Source organism: Onychomys torridus, chromosome 8 (genome assembly GCF_903995425.1).
Source record: "Onychomys torridus chromosome 8, mOncTor1.1, whole genome shotgun sequence".
In the NCBI taxonomy this organism is placed as follows: Eukaryota; Metazoa; Chordata; class Mammalia; order Rodentia; family Cricetidae; genus Onychomys; species Onychomys torridus.
Window position 1 is genome coordinate 109,222,784 of NC_050450.1, and position 26,087 is coordinate 109,248,870.

Below are 26,087 nucleotides of genomic sequence, written 5' to 3' on the forward strand. Positions count from 1 at the left end.
GGCACGGTCCTTAGGGCACCAGAATTTAACCTCCGGCCAGCCAAGAATGTCATCACTCGAGGCGGTACGCTACTGTGCAGCATGTGGGCGTGGTTTAGGAGCCTGAGAAGTGGATCGGAATTTCTTATTTTGTTGTGGTCCGAGGCTCCGAATCAACCCAAGCAGACACAGAGGTTACCTCAAGGCAAGGTTTAAAGTAGGGAAGCACAAAAGAAGGGAAGAGGACTGATGGATCAGGGCCACAGAATAGACTCGGGAGCACCCCAAATGCCAATTGAAACAAGTATTTAAGCACAAAATCACAAACGTGTTGCCAAGTTACAGTTCTAATTTCCACCAGTCAGGAGCTTCCTTGAATGTTTCATTGTCAACCAACATACAATGTGAGCTTTTCAGTCCAACCAATCAAATTTATTTGTTCTTTCTGTTGTTAGGAACAGCCATAATGTTTCTAGAGAAGTAAAGATGCATAGTGGCTATTTCTATGGTTTAAGGAGGAGGTAGGTCAGCTATTAGAAGGTTCCCAGCTCCCCTAGGGTTTGAAAACTTGAACTTCGTTTCACCCAACGGGTAAAATGGAGTCTGAGTGAAAATGGCAGTAAATCAGGCCAAGATGCTTTTGCCTGCTCCCTTCAATTTGTTTGTTTGTTTGTCGAGACAGGGTTTCTCTGTGTAGCCCTGGCTGCCCTGGAAGTCCTCTGTAGACCAGGCTGGCTTCGAACTCAGAGAAATTCTCCTGCCTCTGCCTCTGCCTTTGGAGTGCTGGGACTAAAGGCATGGACCACCACCACCTGGTTGGATCTGGAATTTTAAGGAAATGATAAAGAGATTACACTAGGACAACATGGGAAACATGGACTACCTGGAGTCAGTCTAACAAAAGATGTGAAATAAATGAAATTTGAGGAGTTTTTTGTTATAGATATGAGACAAAGCACAACCAGAGGCATCTAGAAGAGGCCAGAATGAACAGGGCCACCAGAATTGACTGAGCCATGAGAGGAAAGAGAGAGGAGCAGAGGGAGAGTGAGATATTTTGATATAGGCTTCTAACCCCAGTATTGGAAGGCTGAGGAGAATTGCTCCACAAATTCTAAGCCAGCTTGGGATATAGTGAGTTCAAGGCCAGTACGGGCAATCTAGTGAGACCTATCTCAAAATAAATAAAAAGAGAGCTGGAGGTATAGCTCAATGGTAGAATGCACAATGACCTACATTCAATCCTCAGTACCAATCAGTCGATAAATTCTTTCTGCTTTGTCTCCTTTTAAAATCCAGCTTTGGCAAGTTGGTGATGGCACACCCCTTTAATTCCAGCACACTACTCAGGAGGCAGAGGTATTAGAACCCAGAATTCTAAGCCAGCTGGAAACACACACACACACACACACACACACACACACACACACACACACACTAGGGTTGGAGAGTGGGCACAGTAGTTAAGAACATTTGTTGCTTTTGCAGAAGACCTGGTTTGGTTTCCAGCACTTATATGACAACTCTCAACCCTCTTACGATGTCCCCAGGTACCAGGCAAGCATGTGGCCTGGCCTGCATACATTCATGTGGGTAAAATACTCATAAAACAAAATTCACAGAGATCCTCCTGCCTCTTCCTCTCAAGTGCTGGTATTAAAGGCATGTGCCATCACACTCAGTTGCTTTTAGTTAATTTTTTTTAAGTCACTAACTTTGGAGGTCACACAGATTAATAATAAATTATTTCTCCTAGTAGGTTTGCTGTAGGTGACACCTCTCTGCCTGTACCTGTAGGGTAAAAGATCTGAGCCCACTTCCTGGTTTGAAAAACTGCCAAAACCCACCAATTCCTGAGCAGGAAAACCCATCAATCCCTTAGCTAGACATTCCACTATGTCTACCCCTGGGCTTGACTTTAAATCTCACCAATCCTCACCCTGGAAATCTCCTCCCTCAAGAAACCCTATATAAGCCTGTCTCCTGCTTGGGTCCCTGCTGCTTCTCACCTGAGCAGGGACAATAACCCTCTTGTGTTTCTCCCAATAAATCCTGTGTGTGAGATCTGTGGTGACTTTGTGGTATTTCTTGGCTTGAAACTGCCAAGATACTTTTCCCTTCAGAGCTGCAGCAATTCATAGTGAGGACTTCTTTCTTTCCTCAGAGCCACAACACCTCCATTGGGGAAGCCTGAAGGAGACTCCCCACCCCCAACAGTGGGGGCCTCCTCCCAGACCCTGGATTAGGCACAAACCACCCCCAAACACCTGTTTTCACAGAGCGATCCTCTATTAAATGGGAGAGAAAAGTCAAAGTGGCTGCTTCTGACTCAAGCAGAAAACAGCAGCAAATGGCCTCGCAGGTGTCATTTTTAAGAGGATAAGAAGGGGAGGTCTGTGTTAGCATGGGCTAGGATGCAGTGATAAAGGAGATAGGTGAGAAGGGGAAGGAGTCAGGGAAAGGGAGCAGGGGTATTTGTCCCAGAGGAACAAAGGACCGCCTCTGGATAAGAGAGGAGACAGATGTGACCCATAGGCAAATGGTGGTTTATAAAGGTAAAGGGGGAAACCCTGTGTTAGGATGAGGTGTTAATTTTAATTGAGCACGTTAATTAGGTGAGCCAAAAGGGGCTTTTGATTGTTGGACTTTGATAGTCAGCATCAAGAGGAGGAAGTGGTCAAATAAGGGAATAGCTTTAGGAATGTAATCTAAAGTTTTTTTGTTTTTTTTTTAGCAAAGCAGAGGGAATGGGGGAGAAGGCCAATGCTGGGGGATGTCTTTCTGTACACTATGGATATATGTTGTTCCCATAGGTTATTAAATAAGCTGCTTTGGCCTATGGCAAGGCAGCTTAGAGGCAGGCAGGAAATCCAAGGAGGGAGACGGGAAAGAGAAAGGCGGAGTCTAGAGAGATGCCAGCACCGCCAGGAGAAGCAGGTGTGAAAGTCCCGGTAAGCCATGGCCACACGACAACTTACAGATAAATAGAAATGGGTTAAGTTATAGGAGCTAGCTAGCAAGAAGCCTGCCATAGACCATACAGTTTGTAAATAATATTAAGCCTCTGAGTGATTATTTTATAAGTGGCTGCAGCTGGGCCGGACCAGAGAAACCTTCCAACTACAGGCCAAGGCCTGCCAGTACCACATGCTCCAGTGGGCTAGTGTCCCTTCAAAGCTTTCCCTTTAGAGCTGTAACTTTTTTTTTTTTTTTTTTTGGAACTAAGGATTGAACCCAGGGTGGCGGTGGCACACAACTTTAATTCCAGCACTCGGGCGGCAGAGCCAGGCAGATCTCTGTGAGTTCAAGGCCAGCCTGGTCTCCAAAGTGAGTTCCAGAAAAGGTGGAAAACTACACAGAGAAACCCTGCGTCAAAAAAACAATAAATAAATAAATAAAGTACTTATGTAGTAAGCTAAAATTGTTCTGTGGTGTAGAGCTTAGTGATAAAGCATTTGCATGCAGAAACTCTAGTTGCCTTCTGAGTGTGAAAATCTGGAGGATAGATTGAAAACAACTGACCATGGTATTGGTTCAGTGTAGGTAGTTTTATTGTTTATCCAGCCTCTATGCTTAATGAAACTGAATAATTGATGGTGGCTATGTAAAGTTTGTAATTAGCCACTTGCAGAGCTATAATGACAACAAAGGACAATATAAATTGTAGCATGAATCTTAAAAGGTCTTATTAATAAAATCAAACCTGAAGCCAGGGTATTGGGGTGAATACTGGAAGATCAGAGAGACAGAACAAGCCACAGCTACCTCATCTCAGCAGTTCCTCAGCTGATCCTGTTTCCTCAGACTGGAAGCCTCTGAGTCTTCATCCGAATGGATCTCAGCTGAACTGCTGCTAAAAGCCTAAAAGCTTAACCAGGTTTTAGTTCCTGTTTCTCACACCTATATACCTTTTTGCTTTTTGCCATCACTTCCTGAGATTAAAGACATGTGTCACCATGCCTGGCTGTTTCCAGTGTGGCTTTAAACTCAGAGAGATCCGGATGGATCTCTGCTTCCCAAGTGATAGGATTAAAGATGTGTGTGCCACCATTTTCTGGCCTTTATATCTAGTGTCTGTTCTGTTCTCTGACCCCAGATAAGTTTATTAGTGTTCACAAAATACTGGGGAACACAATATCACCACATTTCCCTTTTTGTCTAAAATTTAAAAAGAAATACTATATCCAATAAGTACATGCAATATATATAGTCAAGAATTATATTAACAATGTCTAGTCCATTAAGATTTGACAAATCCAGACAAAAAATTCATTACTTATCTTCTTTAAAAGAATTAGTTCCTTTTTAAAAGTAGATTCAATAATCTCCCTTTTTATCTTATCATATACATATTCTTTTTTTTCTTTTCTGAGTAGATCCAAAGATCTACCTTTTATCTTATCATTTCTATATCTTCCCTTTTTTCAGAGTAGAATCAATGATCTACCCTTTTCTATAACTTCTTTTTTCTTTTTTTTTTAAACAAGAACCTTGTATCTGCTCTCCTTTGTTTAGCTTTTTTTCTTTTGACCATTAACAATTAACAACTTGTAACCAACCATTGTAAACAATGACAATATCCATAACTCATTAAACGACCAAAACACACCCACCCCACCTCTTGGGAATATGGGCTTTGTGTTCTTAAAATTACTTCCTGATTTCTGGGGGTGAAGACATCTTTAGGGAATTCCTTTTCCCAGGCGTACCTAAGCCTGCAATTAATCAAGAGGATCAGTGAAATTGCTAAGCTGCCGAAGTTGATCTGATCTGAGCTTGATTCTTGGAACCAAGATGGTAGAGAACTAACTCATACCCATGTGCATCTATACAGAGAGAGAGAGAGAGAGAGAGAGAGAGAGAGAGAGAGAGAGAGAGAGAGAGAGAGAGAGAGAGAGAGAGAGAGAGAGAGAGAGAGAGGAGAGAAGTACCAAAGATACAGAAGAGAGGAAGAGAGAACAGGTTTTGGTTCTGGTGATGAAATCTCAAGCTTCTCGGGTTACTGCCCATACCCATACATCACTAAGAATAATTTAGAAATCGGGTACTTAAATCTACAATATATTTAATTTTTTATTGATTTATGTCGTATTCATAGTGGTAAGTGGAAGAGAGGACAACTTGCAGGACTCCTGTCACCATTTCACTGTGAGTTCTGGGTGTAATGATAAATGCAGGCCAGAAGAGGGCGCCAGATCTCATTGCAGATGGTTGTGAGCCACCATGTGGGTGCTGGGAATTGAACTCAGGACCTCTGGAAGAACAGCCAGTGCTCTTAACCTCTGATCCATCTCTCCAGCCCAAAGTGGGTACCTTTTGGTGGGCCCTGCCAAGGTATGCATAAGCAAACGCGCCACACGCAGAGTTAGTGCAAGAGGTTTATTGGGTGAGAGAGAAAGCAAAAGTCCGTGTTTGAGTGGGGACATGAGAGAGGCAAGAGAGACAAGAGACAAGAGCAGTGGAAAGGCACCTGGCGACAGGTGACGACATAACTGCTTTGGCAGCAGAGGTAGGCTGGAGATGGAACTCAAATTGTTAGGTTGTTGACAAGTGCCTTGACCTGCTAAACCATTTCACTGGACCTTAAATTCATAAACGTATTTCTTTTTGTTTTATGAGTGTTTTGTTTATGTGTGCAAATGCACTGTGCGTTTTGGCCTCCAGCAGAGGCCAGAAGATACCCTCTATAGGCCAAAAGTGAAGCTAGGGATTTTTTTTTTTCTTGCCAGTCATATGGATGCTGGGGGAAGAAAGGGCAGGGGGAGGGAGTGAAGATAATAGTGTTTTCCTGCTGTGAGGGATTAACTGCTTGCATTTTGCTTTTGTAATGAGGGGAGTAAAACAATTTTCTTGCCCAGCTGTGGATTCCCTAGATAATGATAATCTACACCTTTGATATCCACCTTTACAAACCCTCCCTTTAGCCTCCTTCTGGCATGCTGTTTGGCTCTAAGGCTGCCATCCCTCTGGTAACAGTAAGAATAAATTCATTTAATCTAAATTTGAATTGAGTTTAAGTCTTTGGTCTTTCCCACTGGATTCCAACGCCACAACAAAAGAATGCGGCATTTGGTCTGCCTTTGAGACAGGTCTTACTGTGTAGCAGTGTAGGATTGGTTGGCTTTGATTTTACCATTCTCTTGCCTCAACCGCCTGAGTACTGGGATTACAAATCTTCGCCAACATGCTTGCTTATCCTACCTGACTTTGTTTTATACAGGGCTGGCTGTCCTGGAACTCGCTCTGTAAACTAGAGATCCGTCTGCCTCCCGAGTGCAAAATTTTAGTACTTTTTTAATTGTAAGTGATATATGGTACAATACCATGCCAAACTTCAAGGTCAGCCTACTAAAAAGTCTTCCCTCCACATTCACTCAGCCAAGCTCGCAAAGCAACGCAAGCCTACTGCGCATGTGCACTGTTGCTGCACCAGCCTACGTGAGAGTTTGCTGGATGGTCATGGCGGTGATAGAGGGCGGCGCCTACCCCGCCCTCGAGGAGCTGCAGTAGAACTGAGCTTAGGACACTGACTTCACTGAGCTGGCCAGGCTGCGCCTCGGCGCAAGGCGCTCTGCAGTCGCTGCGGACAGCCTGTTCCACTCGGTCAGCGCATTCTTTCTGCCTCGTACACCTACCATTACCGCTTTCACCGCCAGAAAAAAACTGGAGATTATGTCCAGGCCCTTCAACTTCCGCCCGAATGATAAGCTCCTCCCCCATTTTCTGATTGGCTTTAGGGAGAGGCTTACCACTTCCAGGCACTCTCATTGGCCTAGGCGGATATCGCCCTCGTACTCTTCTCATTGGTCCAGGGGTGTGGCTCAACTTGTCTCCACTCTCTCATTGGTCTACCTCAGTTCTGGGGGTGGGGCCACCGCCGATGAAGACAACAAAGGGTCGCGGGTCGCTAGCCAGTGGCAGGCCACTGTCTTCCAGTCTTCCTTATTCTACTCAGCTGAGGTGCGTGGGCCTCCGTCCTGCTCCAGATGAAGTGTGAGCACTGCACACGAAAGGTGAGTGCGGCGTCCGGTGGGACTGGGTCCGAAAGCCAAGACTGCAAATTGTGCTGAGCGTCGGGCTCAACCGGTGTGCACCCTCCTTTCTGTTCTGTCATTCTCTGATAGCGGTCACCTGGCTGCCGCCGACCGGGCGGCAAGCTGGCTGCCGGCCACTGCAGGCGAGTGCACGCCGGACTAGTCGTGGAAGCTACTGTTCTGCGGCCAGTGCCCGATCCTAGTCCTGGCACCCTGTTGTGGAAGTAAACGATTAATGAAGTGATAAGAAAAGCATTGAGAGGCTCTTACGTTAAAACAAGGACAACAAACTTGCATACTTACAGTATCAGTGAAAACAGGTGGAGAAGGAATTAAGCGCAGGCCCTCCTGTCCTGCTCCACTAGGTGATTGAAGTGACTGACAACCACCACACTTGCTTCCACATGGTGATAGCCATGGGATGCCTGTGCAGGAATCTTTTTTTTTTTTTTTTTTTTCAGGGATTGTATCATATACAAACACCCCATAAGTTGTTCTTTTTTAGTTACCACCATAAGTGGTAAGTAAACATCTTTAAGGGAATCACCTGTATTCTTGGGTAATAGCCACATCTAAGTGTTCTTGTACTCATTGAGGTTATATCGCTTCTGTTCTTAGTTATCAAAAACAATGCAGATGGAGGTTTTGTGTGTGTGTGTGTGTGTGTGTGTGTGTGTGTGTGTGTGTGTGTACACGTGTATGTGTGCGTGCTTATGTGCATCCATCCTTAAATAGGAATGATTTTATTTCTATAGAAATGGTTTCTAGAGGTAAGATTAACTGCTCAGCTCAGGGTATGTTTTGTTTTTTGGTAATGAAGAGAATCACACTAAATTATTCTTGGCTGAGCTTGGTGGTACATACCTGTGATTGAGGGATTGACCCAGGAGATCATGTACTCAAAGTTAGACCGTGCAATTTATCAAAAACCTATCTCATTTTTTAAAAAGTCTGGTATAGTAGCACACACCTTAATTCTAGCACTCAGGAGGCAGAGGTAGGAGGATCTCTGTGAGTAGTTTGAGGTCAGCCTGCTCTACATAGTGAGTTCCAGGGCTATATAGAAAGACCTGATCTCAAAGAAAGCTGAAATAAAATAAAGAAGAAGAATTTTTCCCCCTTATAACATTTCCTTGTCATTTCCCCCACTTTTTTTTTGAAGGAATGTAGTAAAAAATCAAAAACCGATGACCAGGAGAATATATCCACTGATGTATCAAGTCCAGCCCAGGAGAATGAAGAGGTAAGTACACATTTCAGTTGTGTCAGCCTAATGTGAGTGGAGTAGCTGCTGCTTGTTTTCTCCCACTAGATATTCATATCACCTTGCACTTCACTGCTCTAAGAAAGATTGAAGTAAAAAGTGGTAAGGCCCATGTATAGGACAGTCTTGAGTCATCTCAAACATACCAGGCCAGGTATTTCATGAGAAATAGCATCATCCTGGTGCACTGTTGAAAGCTGTATTCTATAAAATGAAAGGAATTTAGATTCTGTAACATGTGAAAAGACATAACTCAAGTTTCATGATTCTTTAAGCTTGGTGTTTAAATGGCTGTTTCTTTAGTTCAGTTCTTATTTTAACTAGTAATGATGCTTATTTGTACTTATTGTATTACACTCTGAGATGGATTTTAGACCTACTTTATGCTCTGAGGGGCATTTGCCTCTGCATGTGTCTTACTATGTTCTGGATTCACAGAGAAAGTTACAGTCACTGTTCTCTTAGAAAATATTAGGATTAGTCATGCATCGTGGCATACCTCTGGAGTCTCAGTTTGAGTCTAATCTAAGCTATACAATGAAACCTTGTCTAAAAAACAATAACTAAGGATTTAAGTCAACTCTTAGCTTGGCTAGCTATCCTGAGGCCCTAAGCTCAATCACAAACAAACAAATTGATTTTAGAGCTAGTTAGATAGTTCAGCTAGTAAAGACACTTGCCACCAAGCCTCAGGATGCCAACTTGACTCCCAAGACCTATATGTGACATATGAACACATAGGTGACAGGAGACAACCAGCTTTCACAAGTTGCCTTTCTACCTTTATACCAACACATATGCCGTGACTCGACCCCCTCTTCCCCATCCCACTATTGAGCAAGCAAGCAAGCAGTCAGTGTAAAAAACAAACAAACAAACAAAAAACAGCTTATTTTTTTTAATATAAGTGGAGAATTAATAACATGGGAGAAATAGGTTTCTAGGATTTTCCTCTTGGATTTAGTAGTTCTGATGTGCTGTTTAATCTGATGGGCATAGTTCTGGCTCTCCTGTGTGCATTATTGTGCTTTGGAGACTAAGCCTTTGGGGAACAGCAGTGCACCAAGAGTAGTGGCCTCTGGAGTCTTGTGTCAGTTTGGGCCAGTGCTTTAGACAGCAGGACTGCTGCCTAATGTCTGCACTATTGTATGACTTTGGAAAGAAATCTAATCCCATTGGCATGCTAGTACATACTTCAGAAGTAGAGGCAGAGTGTCATGAGTTTGAAGCCTGCCTAGACTACACAGCAAAATTCTGTCTCCAAAAAAATGAAATAAACCCACAATACTTTGTGGCCCTATTTCTTATCAGTGTTGTGGGGAGTTGGGTTTCTTCTCTCCCAGGGTTCTGGTAAGGATGAGATAAGTTTGAACACAGTCTAACCAGCACCTTGGTAGTTTAGTGTGGACATACTTTTTTTTTTTTTTTCTTTCTCTCCTTTCTTTCTTTCTCTCCATTCTTTCTTTCTTTTCTTTCTCTCCTTCCTTCCTTCCTTCCTTCCTTCCTTCCTTCCTTCCTTTCTTTCTTTCTTTTTCGAGACAAGGTTTCTCTGTGTAGTTTTGGTGCCTGTCCTCCTGTCCAGGATCTTGCTCTGTAGATCAGGCTGGCCTCAAACTCACAGAGATCCGCCTCCCTCTGCCTCACGAGTGCTGGGATTAAAGGCGTGCGCCACCACCATCTGGCTGGACATACTATTTAAAAGGCTGAAGGGTGTGGGGGAGGAGTTGGTAGACTGGGCCCTGAAGGTTAGAATTCAAAATAAGATGGAATATCTGATGGATGTCTACACCATATAAATGCTTGGTGTTCATTGATGTCAGAAGAGGATGTTTGAACCCCTGGAACTAGAATTACAAATAGTTGTTAACCACTATATGGATGCTGGCAATTGAACCTGGGTCATCTAAAGAGCAGCCAGTGCTCTTAACTGCTGAGCCATCCCCAGCTTCTATTTATTTTTCTTTTTGAGACAAGGTCACACTATGTATCCCTATGGCTTGGAACCATGCTGGCCTTAAGCTCAATGATTCTTTCTCTGCCTCAGGAGTCCTGAGTTTAAAGGCATGTGCCTCATCACCTGGCTTATTTTATTTTTTTACTAATACAATTTGAACCTAGAACCTTGCACTTGCTAGAAGAGGTGTGTCAGTTACCTACACCTCTAGCACCCTAAGCACCTTCTAGGCTCTTAGAGGGGCTGGGGAGCATAAGGAACATAAAATGCCAACCTCTGTGAGGTCATTAGGAAGGGACAAGCGAGTTGACACTGTGCTAGTGGGCACTGAAAATAAATTTCAGGATGCCAGCTCTGTTAGGGCCAATAGGTGAGTGAGAGCTCATTTGGAATATTCCCTGTGGAAGAGCTCAAGAACAGAGCCAGTGTGGCTGAATGTGAGCCCATGGGCAGGGCAGGGCAGGCAGAAGCAGTGCTGTGGACCCTGTTCTGAGAGAGTGCTGTCAGGGGCTTTGAGCAGTGGAAATGTGACTTGTGCTTTAGTAGATTTCTCTGGGGACCAAAAAGGGCCAGAGTGGGGCACAGGAGTGAATACAAAATGGGGTTAAAGGGACCAAGGTCATAGAGTTCCAGCATCCAGGTGATCAGTCCCCCTCTATTGAGATAAGGTGGGGCAGAAATGAGCACCAGCAGTTCAGAGCTGGGAGCTGAGGTCTGTGTTGCATACAGGGGGAAACCTCAGTGAGCAAGTCCTGACTGTATGGAAAGTCTGCTCAGAAGTGTGGAGCTGGAAGAGCTAGGCAGGGAAACCTGAGGCTTGTTCACAGGCACTGGAGAAGAAGGGCAGAAGAAGAGGATGGGGAGATAGCCTTTAGGCCAGTTTGCAGCAGGCAGGAGTATCATCTTTCTACACGATAACACTGGGGCTAGTTTACCCTTGCTTGTCATCTGCATGATCCTAAGTGGTAACTTGTGCCTCCACTGCCGTGAACTGTTCAGAACAGAGACCATTGCCCAGTAGCTCCTCCTGACACTTCAGGCCTGACTTTGTCTCTGTGTTAAGTGTAGATTCTTTTCTTTATTGTGCTTATGCAGTTACCTTCCCTAAAGAAATGATGCTACCAAAACAAAACAAGAAACCAAACAAACAGGTGGATCTTTGAGTTCAAGGCCAGCCTGGTCTACAGATAGAGTTCTAGGACAGCCGGGGCTACACAGAGAAACTCTGTCTCAAAAAACTGAAGGGACCGGGCGGTAGTGGTGCACGCCTGTAATCCTAGCACTCAGGAGGCAGAGGCAGGTGGATCTCTGTGAGTTCGAGGCCAGCCTGGTCTATAGAGCTAGTCCAGGACAGGCTCCAAAGCTACAGAGAAACCCTGTCTCGAAAAACCAAAAAATAAACTGAAGGGGAAAAAAAAACTGAAAGGAAAAGAAACAGTGCTAACACCATTTTCTTTCCTAGAAGGGAGAATTCCATAAGTTGGCAGATGCGAAGATATTTCTGAGTGACTGCCTGGCCTGTGACAGCTGTGTGACCGTGGAGGAAGGAGTCCAGCTTTCCCAGCAGAGTGCCAAGGACTTCTTCCATGTCTTGAATCTTAATAAGGTATGGTGTCTGCTGGAACTGATGGTGCAAGCCTGTAATTCCAACTACTGGGAAACTGAGGTAGGAGAATTGCAAGTTCAAGACCACCCTGGGCAACTTAACAAGACCTTGTCTATGAATGAGTGAATGAATGAATAGCTCATTGATAGAACACTTGTACTAGGTTCAATACAGATAGGTAGATAGGTAGAGAGGTAGAGAGGTAGAGAGGTAGAGAGGTAGATAGGTAGAGAGGTAGGTAGATAGGTAGAGAGGTAGGTAGATAGGTAGATAGGTAGATAGATAGATAGATAGATAGATAGATAGGTAGAGATGATAAAGTTCTAGTTAGGGTTACTATTACTGTGATGAAACACTATGACCAAAACCAAAGTTTGGGAGGAAAGGGTTTATTTGGCTTATACTTCCACATCTTATTGCATCATTGAAGAGAAAGTCAGGTTAGGAACTCAAACAGGGCAGGAACCAGGAGGCAGGAGCTGATGCAGAAACCATAAAAGAGAGCTGCTTACTGGCTTGTTCATCATGGCTTGCTCAGCCTGCTTTCTCATAGAACCCAGGACCACCAGCCTGGGAAGGCACCACTCACAATAGGCCCTCTCCCATCAATCACTAATTAAGAAAATGCCCTGCAGCTGGATTTTTTTTTTTCTTACAGTGTTCTGCTTGCATGCATGCCTGCAAGCCAGAAGAGGGCACTAGATTGCTGTGTTGCTCTGATTGGTTAATAAATAAAACACCAATTGGCCAATAGTCAGGCAGGAAGTATAGGCGGGACAAGGAGAGAGAATTCTGGGAAGTGGAAGGCTGAGGCAGAGAGACACTGCCAGCTACTGCCATGACAAGGGAGATGTAAGGTATTGGTAAGCCACAAGCCACATGGTAAACTATAGATTATAGAAATGGGTTTATTTAAGATAGAAGAAGTAGATAACAAGAAGCCTGAGCCATTAGGCCAAACAGTTTAAATAATATAAGTGTCTGAGTGATTATTTTATAAGTGGGCTGTCAGACTGCCAGGGCTTGGTGGGACCCGGAGAAAACTCTCCAGCTACACCAGATCTCATTATAGATGGTTGTGAGCCACAATGCTGTTGCTGGGAATTGAACTTAGGCCAGTATTCTTAACCTTGGAGCCATCTCTCCAGCCCTGCTGCAGCTGTATCTTTGGAGACATTTTCTCAATTGAGTTTTCCTCCTTTCAGATAACTCCAGCTTGTGTCAAGTTCACATAAAACTAGCCAGCATAAATTGATGGTAGATAGATGGCAGATAGATAGACAGATAGCTAGATAGATAGATGATTAGATAAAGAAAAACACCCAGGGTACTTGCCAACCAGCCATGGCCTGAGGATCTGGCCCCATCAGTGTGTGTCACTGCTACTTGATTCTTTGTATCTGAAACTTGTTCTTGATGTGATGGGGTTCACTGATGCTTTGTAAAACATATTACATTCTATTGCTACATTCCACAATGTTCATTTTTATAGGTGTGTTGGAATTCTATGGTTAATGTGTCATAATGTATGGCATTTTATAAACTTAGTATATGACTGATTTGCCAAAGTATTTTAGTTTTATAAGATTATTAGATGAAAAAATTCAATTTTGTAATCATTACCTTTTTGTGTTGTGTGACAGTGTCTAATATATACCTGAGGCTGGTCTCAAATTTTCTATTCCCCTGTCTCAACCTCTACAGTGCTAGGAGTATAGGCATGTGCTGCCATGACAGAAGTTTTGTACATCTTGTTTTTGGATAAACTGGTACAAAGTAACAATGGTAATAAGTAGTACTGGTTGAAACCTTCCTTTGGACATTAGTAGAAATACTTTTAAGTTTACTTCTAAATTGGATTTTGTTAGTAATTTGTTGTCGATGTCCCTGTCATCCTGCATTTCACCTGCAGATAATAAGCCCCATCTGGAGCCTCATAGACAATACTAGAGGCCTAGGTATATAGATGTGCTGCTGATCCTCCTGCCTCCTATCTCCTGAGTGATAAGATTACAGGTCAACTACTCACCACCACACCAAGATCCTATTCATCTTTTTTGTTTGCTTTTCGAGACAGGGTTTTTCTTCTTTGTGTTAGTCCTGGCTGCCCTAGAACTTGCTCTGTAGCCTACATCTTTTTCTTTTCTTTCTTTCTTTTTAAAATGTGTTTTAAAACTTTTATGTTTTGCTGGGCTATGATGGTGCATGCCTTTGGAGGCAGAAGCAGGTGAATCTGAGTTCAAGGCCAGCCTGGTCTACAGAGTGAATTCCAGGATAGCCAGGGCCATACAAAGAAGAGAAACCCTGTCTCAAAACAAACAAACAAACAAAAATTTCATTTACTATGAATTTTCCATTAAGGTGTCTTACTTTGCTTCTGATGCAATCAATACACATGTGACATTATTGTTTTTCCTTCTAGAAATGCGACACCTCAAAGCACAGAGTGCTGGTTGTGTCTGTGTGTCCTCAGTCTCTGCCTTATTTTGCTGCTAAATTCAACCTCAGTGTCACCGATGCATCCAGAAGACTCTGTGGCTTCCTCAAAGGCCTTGGTGAGTTAATCCCTTTTTTGGTTTTTGAGACAGATTTTTTTTCTGTGTAGCCCTGGCTGTCCTGGGACTCAATTTGTAAACCAGGCTGGCCTCAAATTCACAGAGCTTTATCTACCTCTGCCTCCTCCATACTGGGCTTAAAGGTGTGTGCCACCACTCCCTGGCCAGTTACTTTTTTATAATACTGTAGGTATATACTTTCAGTTTATGAAAGGTCATTTTTTATTTTTCAAGTTCAATTTTCAAGGGCATAGGATAGAAAAACTTGGGAGAAACTCCTAGAATGTCAAAGGACCCCATCCCTGTGTCAGGAATCCAGCTTCTTACCAGTGGTAGGTGGGGGTGTCACATACCCTGTGTTGTGTGCAGATAGATGTTTTGTTACAGTGAGATTGACTGGTCTGTAGTAAGAGGTGATCCCCTGCTGACAGGTAGACAATGATTACTAGGAGGTTCCTATACTTGCCTCTAGCTCACAGAATGATTATTTGATAATTATTTCTTCAATGACTAATGTCCATTTTCCTAAGAACCTTTTCTAGCTAGGTAAGCTGTAGCCCTTACCTACATCTCTAGCCCCAGGCATGTGTTTTTTATGTGAGGAATGAAAGGTAATTTGCTCCAGTGGTGCACATAGCTTTAATCCCGGCACTCAGGAGGCAGAGGCAGGTGGATCATCCATGAGTTCAAGGCCAGCCTGGTGACCATAGTGAGTTCCAGGCTGGCCAGAACTATATAACAAGACTTTGTTTCAAACAACAAACAAGTAAAATGCCCAGTCTGAACCAGGCTACTGTTTAAGACAAGTATCAAGACTAACTTTGGTCAGGTGGTAAGGAGAGACAGGTGTCATCAAATCTGTGATCTGTGTTTATGTCTGAAACAGTTGAGGAAGAAGTAGGGTGCTCAAAAGCTGGGGATGGTTGTGTTTACCTATAATGCTCACATTCCACCTGGGCTACATAGAAAGACCTTGTCAAAAATAACAACAAAAAGCCAAGTGTTGTGGTCCATGCTTCTAATCATGGCACTCAGGAATCGGATAGATCATCACAAGTTCAAGGCTAGCCTAGTCTACATGACCTAATGAGCTCTGGACCAGTGAGGGCTGCGTAGTAAGACCTTGCCTTAATGTAAAATGAAAGATAGAGAGTACTTGAAATCAGATGTGATCTGGATCCATACTTGGTCTGAGAGAAACCTCCATGTCTCTCTTTCCTGTAGGGGTGCACTATGTATTTGACACCACAATCGCTGCAGATTTCAGCATCTTGGAAAGTCAGAAGGAATTTGTACGCAGGTATCACCAGCATAGTGAGGAGCAGCGTGAACTGCCCATGTTGACCTCTGCCTGTCCTGGTGAGCACAAACCTGCTGGTATCATTTCACCACAACTGTAGAAAAATGTGGCCCTGGATTTGGTTGGAAGTGGGCAGGCCTATCTCACTCAACCTTGTAGAGCAGGTCACCTTATGAATAGGGACAATGTAGAAGAGGTGTCTTGGCTCATCCTGGGATGACAGTCTTAGTCAGAGGGCAGGAGGAAGCAGAGGGAACGGACCACATGTGTTCTTTCTCTCCATCTTTCTATTTCTCTCTCTCTCTAGGTTGGGTCAGATATGCTGAGCGTGTGCTAGGCCGCCCAGTCATCCCACATCTCTGCACTGCTAAGTCCCCCCAGCAAGTCATGGGCTCCTTGGTGAAGGATTACTTTGCTAGACAGCAGGTAAGCCAGCCTCTCCAGAGAACAGCAGCAGAGGGTGGACTCAAGGTCAGTAAGGCCTGAGGGGATCACTGGACATTCCATGACAGGGTGTCCCTGGACCTCATCTATGGAGACATTGCCTGATTGCTTCTGTTCTGGGTACCTCAGGAAGCTAAGCCTCACCTCTATCCTGGCTTTTTGCTCCAGTCCACAGATGCCCCCCTCTCCCTCCCAGCCTGCCTTTTTTTTTTAAGATTTATTTACTTATTATGTATACAGTGTTCTGCTTAGATGCCAGAAGAGGGCACCAAATCGAATTGTAGATGGTTGTATGCTGGGAATTGGGAAGAGCAGCCAGTGCTCTTAACCTCTGAGCCATCTCTTCAGCCCCCCTCAGCCCCCCCCCCACTTGTCCTCTTATACCTGCTGTGAGAGTCCTGGTGTTTCTTAGTCTTCTCAGGACCCTGTGCTGTCTGAGTGGAGCCCAAAGTTACAGATCTGATTGCAGCTGCTAGTAGGAACAACTGGGCCTAGAGTTCTGGGCTGTAGCAGCCTCTTGGCTTAACCTCTAGAGGGCTAGGATCAAGGTACGTTTCCTCTTGGACTCTACCCCTACCCTGAGTATGGCTGTTCTACTCTGGCCTAAATGTAAAAGTCACTGGGCAACTGGCTCTTGGTTTGTCTCGGGAGAGGAGTGGCCTAGATGTTGTTACTTGATCAGCTTCAGAAAGTCTTCCAGTAAACAAGTGGAACACAGACCTGTTCTTACCTGTGCAGAGCTCATGAGACAGTACCATACATGGGGTAGGGTGGGAGCAGCATTTGGGACTCCCCCATGCTCTAGTTGCCCTCTTTGCTTCCCTGAAGCTCTAAGCTGAGTGCTGTCCTCCACAGAATCTGTCTCCAGAGAAAATTTTCCATGTTGTCGTGGCTCCTTGCTATGATAAGAAGTTGGAAGCTCTTCGAGAGGGACTTTCCACTGTTCTGAATGGTGCCAGGGGCACTGACTGTGTGCTGACATCAGGTGAGAAGTGGACAGCTGTTCTTGGACTCAGAAAGTGAGCATGTCTCTGACAGGCTTGTCTGGCGAAGCTGTCTGATGGCACTAATAGCTAAGGATTCTTGAGGGCTCAGTGGCCTAAAGTGAAGCGGAAGGTTCTGCATCTTGCCTCTTCTCAGTCTTCCTCCGGATGAGTCAGGTCTGTGGGAGAACGATATTGGCAACATGGCTCTGAGGTGATGTGTTTTTACATCACAGCCCATCAACATTCTTTCCTGTAGAGGGCAAAAAGTGCTTGTGCACTGGAGAAGCCAGGAAGGTTAAACATGTAAGCATCCTTCAGAGGAAAGAAATGCTTAACCTGTCCTCTTCCGGGAATTCTGGTAGTGGGTGGAGTTTACAACCTGGTGATCCTTTACTATCTGTTGAGCCAGGCTTTGCCCATATCCTCCAGAATTTAGGTTTTACTTATTCCAGATCCTTTCCCCATAAATCTTGAGCATTGTTTCTAGGCCATAAAACCGTCCTTATGAATGATGTCTTTTGTGCTTTACAACAGCCCAAGTGACTTCTATGTCATCTCAGGTTCGGACCAATCCTGACTCCCATGGCATTTACTTCAGTCATTCTCCCTAGACCTTTAGCTTGAGCACTACTTCTAAGTCAACAAGAAACCTTATCTTAGGGATGAAGCCATATGTATTTTGTAAAGAGCTTCAATGTAAATACATTTTAAGCTTTGTTGTAATCACAGGGCCAAGTTAATTGATATCAGAAAACGTGTTTCCAAAATTGTGCTGTGCTTAAATATGGCTGAAGTAAATGAACTGGTGGTCAGGCTCTCAAAGTCTTGGCCCAGCACCAGTACCAAAAATCAGGCTGAATTTTCATTCTTGTCTCCTTATGGATGCCTGCTTGTAAAACCTGCAAAGACCCCTCCATACTTTCCCACATGTGAGGAAACCAATATACTATAGGACACAAAGAATGTCTTACATTGAATGAGGTGGGAAATTCATTTATACTCTAGTAATGCTGCACTTAGTGGCCCTGTTGGTAGCACTTTTCAGATGCTATGCTTTAGGGCAGTGGTTCTCTCTTTTTTTTTTTTTTTGGTTTTTCGAAACAAGGTTTCTCTGTAGCTTTGGAGCCTGTCCTGGACTAGCTCTGTAGACCAGGCTGGCCTCGAACTCACAGAGATCCACCTGCCTCTGCCTCCTGAGTGCTGGGATTACAGGTGTGCGCTACCACCGCCAAGCCAGGGCAGTGGTTCTCAGTCTGTGGGTTGCAACCCCAACAGGGGTCACTTATCAGATATTTACATTATGGTTCATAACAGTAGAACAATTATAGTTATGAAGTAGCAAGGAGAATAATTTTATGTTGGGGGGGGTTCACCACAACATGAGGAATTTTATAAAAGCATTAGGAAAGTTGAGAACCACTGCTTTAGAGACTGGCAAATTTGGTTGGGGATGAAAATTATCCACTGGTGTCCTGGGAGCTTTTCAGAAGAAAGAAGGCCAAGAGCACTTATGGGGAGCGTGTTAGGATCCAGGCTTCTCCACTTGAATCAGACTCTGAAAACTGATCCTTGAAGGTGTTTAGACCAGGGTCAAGTGGCCTGGTTTTCTCTCAGGATGACCTTGAAATCAGGAGTCCTCTTCCTCCGAACCTCTCCGAGATTCTAGCTTTGACCAAGGTGAAAGAGTGTGACAGGGAGGGCAGGGTGTTCAGTGGTGCTGTCCTATACTTCCTGAGCAGGGGCCCAGTGTCTCTGCTTACATTGATGGAGTAAGAACCTTCAGGGGACTGACTTAGAACCACACTGAGAACTCAACCTGTGCTGTATGTTGATGGTGTCTAGGGGACTTTACCAGGGGTTTTTCTTGGGAATCCTTATGTAGAAAGAAGGTGGTATACAAAGTGCTTCTGGTTCTGAGCAGCTTTTGATGCACAGTTTCCATGTGTCACAACATAGCAGTGTGGTGTGCACACACAGGCTTCCAGTTTGAGGCAGTGTGAAGCAACTACAGAATTACCTCAGTTCAGGGTCCAAAAGAGCATTCTGTTTTCACTTTTTTTTTTAAGTGCTTTTCTGATGTTAGCATTACTTTTTCCTGGCAAGGGGCTGCTGATAAATAAAATAATAGGTTATACAGTAAGGATGGGTCCTAGGTTTCTAATGTAGACTTTCTCTTAGAGAAGCAAAGCCTGGCCCAGAATTCTGGGCCACATGTCTTCCTTTCAGTAACTCATGCCTCTTGTTTCTCTCCAGGTGAAATTGCTCAGATAATGGAGCAAAGTGACCTCTCTGTGAAAGACACTGCTGTGGATTCTTTGTAAGTTGCCATATGCTACATATGCATTCAGGGCAGGACAGTGGTTTGAAATGGATTCAGGCAGGATCCTGGACTGGGACACTATTCTCTAGTACTGCCAGGGGATTTGGGAGCTTACTCTATCCTTCAGGAAGAAAGGCAATCATATAAGCTGTGTGGAGCAGAGCCACACATCTAACACTGTGGCTCCCCTCTGATCTCTTTGCAACAAGAACACAGCTGCTAGGTTTCTGTTTCCCATCTTGACCCTGATGCCCAGCTAGGACTGGCTTTTGCTGCATCCTTGGGTCCCATACAAAGTATAATGCAAAGACCAAGTGAACAACCTTTGGCCTGGGTACCACGTTTGTGTCCCCTTTTATGGGAGGTGAGGTAGAAGTTTGTAGAATTACAACAGCTGGAGTACCTGATGACCCAGGGTGACCAGGGTCCTCATTCTGCTTGGACATGCTTAAGTCACCACACCACTGTCCTGCCCTGAATGCATATGTAGCTGTACAAAGAAGCAAATGAGTGAACCCCATGAGATAGCCCCACTTGCAATCTTGGGCTAGATGTAAGATGACATTTCATGTTGATCATTAGACCTTATTAAGAGTATGTTGCTGGGCGGTGGTGGCGCACGCCTGTAATCCCAGTACTTGGGAGGCAGAGGCAGGCGGATCTCTGTGAGTTCGAGGCCAGCCTGGTCTACAAAGCGAGTTCCAGGACAGGCTCCAAAGCTACAGAGAAAACCTGTCTTGAAAAACCAAAACCAAAATAAATAAATGAATAAATAAATAAATAGGAAGGAAGGAAGGGAGAAAGGGAGAAAGGGAGGGAGAGAGAGAGAGAAAGAAAGAAAGGAAAGAAAGAAAGAAAGAAAAGAAAGAAAGAAAGAAGAAAACATGCTTTTGGAGACATTTAGAGGTGACTCAGTGGGTTAAGAGCATTTACTGCTCTTTCAGAGGATCCAAGTTTGGTTCTTAGCACCCACATGGTGGCTCCCCAAAGTTTAAATACCTGTAAAGGACTAATCTTTAGTGGCTCCCTGGATCCTGTTCCTATAAAAACTGAGTTAGTACTTTGTCTTAGTCAGGGTTTCTATTGCTGTAATGAAATACCATGACCAAAAAGCAAGTTGGGGAGGAAAGGGTTTATTTGGCTTACACTTCCACTGAAGGAGGTCAGGACAGGAACTCAAACAGGGCAGGATCCTGGAGGCAGGAGCTGATGCAGAAGCATGCAGGAGTGCTACTTACAGGCTTCCCCTGGCTTGTTCAGCTTGCTTTCTTATAGAACCCATGACCACCAGCCCAGGGATAGCACCACCCACAAATGTGCTGGGCCCTCCCCCATTGATCACTAATTGAGAAAATGCCTTACAGCTGGTGGCATTTCCTCAACTGATGCTTCTTCCTCTCTGATTACTCTAGCTTGCATGCCAGGTTGACACACAAAAGTACATACATGTTGCCTCTTTATCAGCACTAATGATTTTATCCTATCTGTTTGAGGTTTGGAGATGTGAAGGAGGTGGCAGTACGGCGTCACGATGGAGTGAGCTCGGATGGGCATCTGGCCCACGTCTTCAGACATGCAGCCAAAGAGCTGTTTGGCGAGCACGTAGAGGAGATCACCTACCGTGCACTAAGGTTTGAGCCAGCATATCTACGGCTGGTGTACCCAGGAGTGGTGCTGACAGATGAGCCCTCCCCAGGGTGTGATGTCTGTGGCCTCTGTGCAGCATGTGCAGTGTGCCTGACAGAGGTGGTATGCACGGCTATTCTCCCAGTGGCTGCTCTTATGGTAAAGCAGCACTGGACAGAAAAGGCCTTTTGTGTTTCTTCCTGTTGAAATTATCTTGGTAACATTCAAAACTTAAATTGAATGGGTGGGTAAGGTAAACATAGCACTGGGGAAACTGAGGAAGAATTGTGAGTGAGTTCAAGGTCAGCCTGGTCCACATAGTAAGACTGTACCTCAAACGAACAGGAGTGGTCTTTAGGTCACTGACCATTAAAATTCATTGTATTGGTTTATAGAAACAAAGACTTCCATGAGGTTACCCTTGAGAAGAATGGGGAGGTGTTACTGCGCTTTGCTGCAGCATACGGCTTTCGCAATATCCAGAACATGATCCTGAAGCTCAAGAAGGGCAAATTCCCATACCACTTCGTGGAGGTCCTCGCATGTCCCAGAGGTAAGGGGTGCAGAGGTCCACTAATGGCCACTACTGCAGGGCAGGTTGCTTCCTCATGCCATGGCATGCCATCCTCAGCCATGAAGGTTCCCTTCCCTCAATTGTAGTGTGAAAAGTGGAAAGTTGTATCCTTAGACACTCCCTTGTAAGTGCCATATGGGACCCCCACGTGGTACCAGATGGGAACCAGCTCCTAAGGTCACTAACATGGAGTTGGTACATAGGGACTATGAGTAGAAGCTGACCCTGTGAAAAGTGGCAGTAGGAAAGCACAGATGGTATTTGCTCTCTGAGTGTTCCCTGCTGCAAAGGGAAATTAACCATCCAGGTGTAAAGACCCAGGCAGGTGAGGAAAGTTCTCATCTAGGGTGGAGAGAAATGAGAGCAGGCCAGAGCTAAGATAGGATGTAGTGCCTGGAATCTTTTGCTGATAGAGAAGGTATAGGTATTGGAGAATGAGGGGAGCCTCCGATCTGAAGTGCTCTGGGTGTGAAGGAGCTGTCTCAAGACCAGGAATGCCTGGGTCATCCTGAGTTTGGGGTGATAAAAGGTACTCAAGTAGGAACACTAGAGTTCTCAAAGGCCCAGAGGGAGCCAGGCGAGGTGTACCATCAGAAATGAAGAAAGGATCTGTAAAGAGTGAAACAAAGGAGAGGCCTATATTTCTAGTCTGTGTCCTACAGGATCTTCTATAGGAGGGAAGCTGCCAGTGGCCAGCATTTGAGAGGGGGATGAGAGCAGGAGCAGCTACTTTTCCTGTTGGAACCCTGTGCTGCAGTGAGCAGAGACAAGATGGCTGGTGGGTAGAGCCTCTGGGAGGGCCCATCTTGTTTTCTGGGGAAAACTGTGCATAGGCCTGGAAAGAAGAGGAAGTGGGTACATGCCCACTGAAAAAGTGGACATCAAAAGTCCAGCTGTCATGTGGCTTGGATCAGTGGAGAGTGAAGTTTAACCAGGTGGGAATTTGTTCCTGTTTTTTCCCCACTGGTGCTGCAGTCTGAACTCAAAGCATTGTATCTGGTAGGTAAGTGTTTTCATATAGCTTTCCACTGAGCTTTGCATTCCCAGCCTATCTCCTGGTTCTTTTAAATGAAAGTCTTGATGCTAGGAGTGGAAACTAGGAACTTGAGCCTTCTAGACACACACTCTACCTCCAAGCTATTCCCACTCCTAAGTACTTAATGCATTTTGGTGTGTGTGTATGTGTGTGTGTATATGTGTATGTGTGTGTATGTGTGTGTGTGTGTGTGTGTGTGTGTGTGTGTGTGTGTGTGTGAGTGTGTGATCTTCGGGTTTAAGAGTGGGTAGTACTGACAGTAGGAGACACATACTTACTTAGACTACATGGCTGGGATACTCATGGAGAGCTCATAGCTCATTCAGCCCTAATGCAGCCTTGTTGGGCCTGCACACTGACAACACTGTGTGCAAGTAGTTGTGTTCATAGCTTTTCAGCCATTCCATGCTCTTTGGTAATTATCAGAAGATGCCAGGAATCCCGATAGGAGAAAGCTGCCCACTTCTAAAGACTTTTAGGTAAAACCAGTTTATGGTGGGGTTGGAGAGATGGCTCAGAGGTTAAGAGCAGTGACAGCTCTTCCAGAGGATCCAGGTTTAATTCCCAGCTCCCACATGGCAGCATACAACTGTCTGTGGTTCCAGTTCCAGGGGATCTGACACCTTTACACAGATATACAGGCAAAACACCAATGTACATAAAATAAAAATAAATAAATTATTAAAAAGAAAAACAGTTTATGGGTAATGTATATGGTAAAATTAAAGAACATCCAGGGCTCTCCTCCTGGGCAGGCTCCATGATAACCTCAGAGAATACTATGAGCCCCAGAAACAAGCTTAAGTCACATGGTACTACCTGTTTCATGCTTCTGTTGCTACCAACTGTGTCCCTTGATGTGCAGTTCCCTTGTAACTGGGAAGAAGAGGTCCACCTATGTGTATCTTTCAGGATGCTTAAATGGCAGAGGCCAAGCACAGAGAGAGGACGGCCACACAGATCGTGCACTACTGCGGCAAATGGAAGGGACCTACTCCAGCATCCCTGTGCGGCCCCCCGAGAGCAGTGCACGTGTGCAGGAGTTGTACCAGGAGTGGCTGGAGGGTACTGAGTCCCCCAAAGTCCAGGAGGTGCTGCACACCACATACCAGAGCTTGGAGGCCTGCACAGACAGCTTGGATATCAAGTGGTGACAAAACCAGGAGGGCAGGAGGGGACAGCTCTGAGTGGAGAGTGGTGGACGCCTCAACAACAATGGGTCGCTCCAGTTTTGGCAGCACTCCTCCGCAACATGCAGTTTCACGTGGTGCTGTCTTTATAGTGTGTGAGGGAGTGGAATGTTTTCACATAGGAGAAGTATTTTTCCTCTCTGAGTATTCTTTTAATCCAAAATTATAAGAAAGATCCCAAAGAGTGAGGCCAGGGACATAATAACCCTGTCTTTCGTTTTTGTTTTTGTTTTTAATCCAAAATGTGTTCTTTTTTTTTTTTTTTTAGACAGGGTTTCTCTGTGTAGCCTTAGCTGTCCTGGATCTCTCTCTGTAGATCAGGATGGCTTTGAACTCACAGAGATCCGCCTGCCTTTGCCTCCGTGCTAGGACTAAAGACGTGTGCCACCACCGCCCATCTCAAAATGTGTTCTTAAACACTCAGGCCCCTGGAGTTGTGATCCATGAGCCTCAGATTGTTGCTGCAGAAATGAGGATATCAGGAAGGAGCAGACTGCTGTAAGGTAGCTAACTATGGCTTCTGCACAGGCCCAGTCTTCCTGCCCAGTTTGGCTCTTTTACTTGTACATTTTTAAAATAATTTTGAATTCTAGGGCCAGTAAGATGGTACGAACCTTAGTTTGATCTGTGGAGCCCACTTGGTGGAAGAAGAGACCAACTCCCATAAATTATCCACAGGCACCATGGTAGCATTTGTGCCACCCCCCAAAAAGTAATTTTAAAGAAAATTCTACTAATTTTAAGTTGTAGTAACAGTGAGCCATGCTCTTCGTAGTCACCAAAGGTCAGCAGCTACTACAACTCTTGGCAAGCTGAATCATTGGTGGGTGAGTCAGGTTCTACTTGACCTGTGCATTCAGCTTTGCATTGAACTCATCTCACAGCAGGGGAAAGGTGGATGAAGAGTTTCAGCTATCCACGGAGTGGAACACTAACTTAGCATATATGAGGACCTGATTTGATCCAATGTATATTTAAAAATAAATGAGTAGAGTGGAAAATTAAGAGGATAGCCCACTTAGGTTTTGGGGTTCTAAGGAGGTCCAGCTCATCAGTTACCTTCATGGGGCAGGAAGATAGAGCTGAGGTTCCATGAACCCTGGAATGGATGAAACTGCTTTCTAATGTCCAGCCTCCTCTAAACTCCTCCCCAGAGCCTTTTGGCATAAACAAGACTGTCTTTTTTTTTTTTTTTTTTTTTTGGGGGGGGGGTTGGTTTGGTTTTTTTAGACAGGGTTTCTCTGTGTAGCTTTGCGCCTTTCCTGGAACTCACTTGGTAGACCAGGCTGGCCTCGAACTCACAGAGATTCACCTGGCTCTGCCTCCCGAGTGCTGGGATTACAGGCATGCGCCGCCACCACCCGGCAAGGCTGTCTTTTCATACAAATGGGCCTGGCTTGCCCCCTCAGCTCCACAAAGCAAACTGCTCTGTGGCATCATCCCTTCAGCCCTCACTACTGCTGCTGTGAACATGCCTTAGAAAGGGAACTGGTGTATCCACACACAGAAATAGCTGCCCAATGACAAAATCTACACAATCATGTGCCACATACTAGAGTTCATCCAGGAGATAATGCCTGAAGAAGCAGAGGTGGTTTTTTTTTAAAGCACTTGAATTTTGCTCATGTATGTGATTACCTTGACTCCTCAGTGTTGTCAGCTTTGGTTTATGTTTTATTACTCCCGTGAGTCTGTCTAAGAGCATAGCTGGGTATGTTGTAAACCAGCAGTTTTTAACCTGTGGGTCTTAACTCTCCCATAGGGGTTGCATATCAGATATCCTGAGCATCAGATATGAACATTATGATTCATAATAGTAGCAATATTACAGTTATGAAGTACCAATGGAAAGAATTTTATGGTTGGGGGTCAGGACAACATGAGGAACTGTATTAAAGGGTTGCAGCATTAGGAAAGTTGAGAACCACTGTTGTAAATTACTATTTTTTGCTTTCAGTCCATATGCCTTGGTGTCTATCCCCCAAAGTAACTGATTTTGAAATAAACAATGCAACAGGGTCTGAATGTAGAGTTGAAGGACCCAGATGCTGTTCTGCCTATCCTAGACTACACCCTGCAATTTGCCCCCCTTACCATACCCTAGCCTGAATGATATTACCTTGTTTCTAGTCCCTTCCTGATAGGTCAGGAGGATGCCCAGCAGGCTCAGGGCACTGAGAGTCAATGTAGAAAGGGATTGACTTCCTAAAAACTTCATG

General features: G+C 44.7%; 1 protein-coding gene across 1 annotated transcript; it reads left to right on the top strand.

Annotated features, from left to right (window-relative positions):
• The first annotated feature begins 6,825 nt into the window (after positions 1–6,825).
• On the top strand, positions 6,826–24,120 carry Narf (nuclear prelamin A recognition factor). Its single transcript, XM_036198176.1, has 11 exons — positions 6,826–6,992; positions 8,176–8,256; positions 11,694–11,837; positions 14,260–14,392; positions 15,617–15,751; positions 16,000–16,118; positions 16,992–17,121; positions 19,376–19,439; positions 20,936–21,073; positions 21,464–21,621; positions 23,591–24,120. The coding sequence occupies exons 1-11, from the start codon at positions 6,966–6,968 to the stop codon at positions 23,830–23,832; spliced, it is 1,371 nt and encodes a 456-aa protein (XP_036054069.1). The 5' UTR covers positions 6,826–6,965; the 3' UTR covers positions 23,833–24,120.
• The last annotated feature ends 1,967 nt before the right edge of the window (positions 24,121–26,087 follow it).